The sequence below is a fragment of the Morone saxatilis genome, unplaced genomic scaffold (genome assembly GCF_004916995.1).
Source record: "Morone saxatilis isolate NCDOM2014 unplaced genomic scaffold, NCSU_SB_2.0 Contig5, whole genome shotgun sequence".
Classification (NCBI taxonomy): Eukaryota; Metazoa; Chordata; class Actinopteri; family Moronidae; genus Morone; species Morone saxatilis.
Window position 1 is genome coordinate 12,137,157 of NW_023340095.1, and position 5,180 is coordinate 12,142,336.

The 5,180-nt window shown below is 39.0% G+C and overlaps 1 protein-coding gene across 1 annotated transcript in view; it reads left to right on the plus strand.

Annotated features, from left to right (window-relative positions):
- The window catches only part of galnt13 (UDP-N-acetyl-alpha-D-galactosamine:polypeptide N-acetylgalactosaminyltransferase 13), a 34,387-nt gene extending 30,865 nt beyond the window's left edge, over nucleotides 1-3,522 (plus strand). The window contains exon 12 of the mRNA XM_035677217.1: nucleotides 607-3,522. Within this exon, the coding sequence (XP_035533110.1) occupies nucleotides 607-747 (141 nt within the window). The 3' untranslated portion in view covers nucleotides 748-3,522. The remainder of the gene's footprint in view (nucleotides 1-606) is intronic.
- Nucleotides 3,523-5,180: the final 1,658 nt, after the last annotated feature.

A 5,180-nucleotide genomic window follows, 5' to 3' on the forward strand; every position in this document is an offset into this window, starting at 1 on the left:
TATATATATATATATATAAACATCTTCAGAAACATAGACGAGCCTAGCATATACAAACTTCAGGCAGAGCAGGGAGCATACAGTTGGTTCGCAAACCAAAACATTGAATTAAAAGCGACAGAAAACTGGTATGAGTTGTAGACTGGTGTGTCGGTCATCAGTGCTATTGGCACATGCAACTCATTTAATTATCCAGAAGATCCAACATATTACTTGTGTAGCTGTAAACATAAACATTAGGTTAGATTTTGATGCTTCTGATTCTCGATGGTCACTTACAGAGAATATGTTCCTATTGTTTTTTCTTGCTCCAGCTACAGCTACGAAGTGTAACAAGCTCAGGCCATTTACTGGCTCGAGAGGTATGTGAAGTGTGGGGGGAAATCAATAGTTGAAGTGTGTCTTTTGAAGGTTCATCTTAGTCATCCAGGTGGATTCAACTTTCTCCACAGAGGAGTTGAATTGCAGTCGATGAGGCAAGTTGAGAAACTGTAACTGAACACTAAATAATCCTCAAAACAGACAGTACATTATAAAATGCTGATTTATTTGTGTTTGTACATTAATGTGTTTACATCCGTGTAATTGTCTTCGTCCTCTCTCCAGCGACTCACCCTGCTGCACGTGAACAGCAACCAGTGTTTGGACATGCCGTCTGAGGAGGACAAGATGGTGCCCACCCTGAGAGACTGCAACGACAGCCGCTCCCAGCAGTGGCTGCTCCGTAACATGACCCTGAGTGTCTGATCCCTCACCTCGCCTCTTCCCCCCGCCACTCTGTCCTCATCCTAACCAGTCCTGGCTCTCCACGCCCTCACCAGGTGGCTCTAACCACACATCATACGCCGAAATATACAGAGATCCAGGCAGCAGCGGCTTATCTTCCATTAGGGAGACGTCTCCTTTTACAGCTCGCCACAGGTTTGAGAGCGGCTGCACTAGCCATTCAGGTGGAATGACGAGCTGTGGCTTTGGTGACCTTGTTGTGTCCAAGCAGGGAGAACGGTGTGTGAGGCCTCTGCATGGAGAACATTGAAATCTAAGCACTCAACAGTCGGCCAGCTGCCAGCCCGGCGTCCACTGTGCTGCTCAGACTGCTGCTTAGCTGCTGGACAAACAATTAAACAGAAGAGCATCTATACAAAGGATATCGCAAGGCCCATTTCTGCGATGGTCTGCACTGTAAATGACTACTTTTGCTGTGTACAGTGGGTTGGTTGGTTTCCACTGTAGGTACAATCTAAAAACAAGACTGTTGTTGTTATGACTGCTGCTCATCCTCTTTCCATATCAGTGTCTGTGTTACATTCAAATAAGATCGAAGTGATGTTAATAGAGCCCAACCAATGCTGAAGCTGATATCATAACATACTGTACTGATCATTTGGTTTTAAATTCTAACTTAAATTTAAATTGGGAGACATTTGGGAGGACCCATAAGTTTATATTCCACTTGGAAAGTGGAAGCTAGCTAGCCTGGAGCTAATTCCCTATATATGTTTTTTTTTTTGTTCATGTTAGTCCAGCTGACTGAACACGAAGGAGGGGTCTAACTAGCATTAATTGTCTCTTTTTAATGGATCTAGTTGTAGGAAATGGCCAGATTGTCAAAACTGATCCTGAAACTTCAGCACTCTGTCACACTGTCTACCCCCTGATTCGACCCACTACACGGAGTAACATACGGACTAACACAGTAGTTAAACAATGGAATCAAAGATGAGGCTAAACATGGGCTAACAACGCCGACTGTACCAAGACTGTCAGTAGCATAGACTGTGTATGGTTGGTACCAAAAATCACATCCCCTGGAAAACACTCATGTACAGTAGGGGGCGCTATCACTGCAGAAAAATAAATACAACTGAAAATGTATAATTTTTGGTAATTAACCAAATACGGATTTCTGAGCAAAGCTTGTTATTTCGGTTTAACTTTAACATAAATAATCATTAATTTTTCTTTAAATTTGGTTATTAAAAAATAAATATATAATATTTATATATAAATATAACAATATTATAAATATGTTCCAAACTACCTATCAGGGCTGGTTGACAAACAGTCGAACGCTATTTCTTAATCACCTAAAACATATCTTTGGCATTTCTTCACTGCAGTTTCTTGTTAATTATTGGTTGACATGTAGGCAGATAATAATATATCTGTGATAAGCTAATATCGGCCGATTTATTGGTTGGGCTCTCGTTAGTAAGGTGGATTTCAAACTAGACTGCAAGACACAAAAAGGAATTACAGTAGGTACAGTATGGATGAAAAATGTGAGGCAGCTCTTTCTACCGACATACTGTATGAACGTTTATTTATAACAGGCAAAGGAAGTAGCAAGTAATCAAGACTATGAGTAGATATAATTGATTTTAAATGAATGTAGGAGTTTTCCCTGAATGATAATGACTGTACTCTGAAATACTTTAACTGCACTGTTATCACGGCTATCCGAAAGCATCATTACTACATATACACTTACACAGGAACACTTCACACAATCAGTTTCTGAAAGTTTCCAGCTACAAAGATGTTGCCCACTTATTTTTAATATCTTAAGAAATCCTGATGTGTTGGAGCCGAATAGTGACGTGTGCCTTTAGAAAGTTGTTTTGTATTTGGTTTATTGATTTTTAGTTGATTTGATTATTTTGGTGTTGAAAAAGGAGAATGTTATGTCTTTTGTCATTTTGAGTAAAAAAAAAAAAATACTGCGAATGGATATTAAATAATTCTCATATCTCATAAATATGTCACAATCATATTAATTCTTGATCAAAGATTTAATTACAGTGAAGTAAGCGTTCAGTATATCAATACTCACCCATCACCCATGTGACAGGTACTTTTCACTACATCGTTGATCAGGATCAGGCAACAAATGTTGTACATAATGTTGTTAACATGTTTCTATCACCATTGTTGTTGTTGTACATACAGAACGAATTATTTTTCTAAGATGCTGTAAAAACTTGAACACTCCTCAGAGAAAAAGACATTGAATGGTAAAAAGATCATGAGGTATTGCAGTGTTATTTGGAATCGTGGTAATAAAAACCAGTGCTTACCTTGGGTTTTGAAATTGCGGTGTGTTTTGGAAATCATCATCGGCCCCACGAAACCAATTCTCAGACTACCTAAAGGACCTTAGGCGAGCATACATGAGGGAGCAACTAATGGTAAAATACTATCAATGCTGCTTGAATACTGAATCCTTGCCAAGTGCCTACTTGGCATTCAGACTAAAATTCAATCACCTCTTCCGTATTACGCACACACATTTATTGTTTTTCATTATCTTAAAGTGCATGGTGTTAAAATAGGAATGTAATGTTTCAGTGTACTGGTTGCAAAGTGATGTTACCTGTTTGTACATTTTGCCTTTTTTTTTTGTAGGAAAAAAACAAAACAAACTTTGAACTTAGATTTAGCATTAATTTCGGTGTCAAGCAACTGATGAAAATGTGAACACTAGCACATCAAACCAATACATCAGTTGTTTAATAAACCTTGTTCTTGAAGCTTTTAAGACCCCAGTACATCTCATTAACAGGCTTCAGTGTGTGGGCTTTTAAATGTGGTAAATTGCAGCCTCTCTTCCATGGCGACCATGGAACATGCGTGAGGACAGGATGCCATAAGAACTACATAGTAATGGATGTTCCTCTTTTGTTCGGTTTCTCTAAAGGCACCTGCCATTGTCAGCTGATGAAGGTGCCTCTGATACAGCTCTTTATTCTGTACATTTAAGCGAGGAAGGCTTGACCTTTCAGGTGACTCTGGCTTTGTTCAAATTTGAAAGGCAAGATGACTCTTCCTGAATGGGAGACAGGAGAAAAGGAGAGCTAAAGGGTCATTAGAGGGCAGTGGAGATGGCGAACAGGGATTATCCAGGTGACAATTAGAGTTGTGAATATTGTAGGACTGAAACTAATGATTACTTTTGCTACTGATTAATTTCCCAATATTTTAATCAACTGATTTATTGGACCAGGAAATTGGGAAAATCATTCGTTTCCAGAAATCTTCACATTGGTTGTTTTGTCAGACCGAAAATCCAAAACCCAGAGATATTCAGTTTAGATTGATATAAGACAGAAACAAACAACTATTTTAAGACATCTGAGGTTTAGAAAACAGCAAATGTTTGACATTTTTGCTTGAAGCCATTCATCATCGTTTATCAAACTTGGTGATTATTGATTTCTCTCAGTGGATTGATTAAAGAAATTGTTAGAGTTAGATGAAAAATCATACTTGCATGCCTGTACACTAAATATAAAGCTAAAAGGAGCAACTGTTCAGCTTAGCTTAGCATAAAGACTGGAAATGATTCGGTTAGCCTTGCCAACCATCACCTCTAAAGCTAACTAATTAGCATGTTACATCTTGGTTGTTTCAAACACAAAAGTGTAAATGACATGCTCTCTGTGTCGCCTTACTTTCAGTCCTAATGCTAAGCTAACCAGCTGCTTCTTGTAGCTTCATATTTAGTGTACAGACATGATGAATTCATCAGCTAACCATTTTAGCGATTCAATATTACAAAATTAACTTAATATTTATTTGGTTTATAGATTATTATTATTTTTAATAACTCACACTCTCATTGCATGTATACTGTATATTTCCATTCAAATATTTGTAAACCTCCCCAAGGTTGCCATTGCAGAGGTATTAATAGTTGTTGTGGAGCTGCCAACACATCAGCACCTCACCATACTCTCAGCAGGGGCCCTGACTGCGGTTTCTGCGGACAGTCTCACACCTATTGCAAAGCAAAACCCTGGCTGGTTAACTGGGCCAGTGAGGATAAGATAGTGGGTCTGTGGCTGGGCCAGGAGAGTCCATTAAGGGGTGAGATGCTTTAAAATAACAGCTCTAATGGAGGCCTTATCTGTGGCTCACTGTGGCTCTCAAAGGTAGTGCATGATCACATGGACACTGTACAGTTCTCGACTTTGTAAAGCACAGGCTTATGTAAAGGTCCAGTGTGTAACATTTAGGAGGATCTATTGGCGAAAAATGGAGTATAATATTCAAAGGTATGTTTTTGTTAGTGTATCACCTGAAAATGAGAATACTTGTTTTCATTACCTACCTTCGTAGCCTTCGTAACCGTTTTCATCTACAGGGCGAGTGGGTCCTCGTCTTCACATGTGGAACCACCA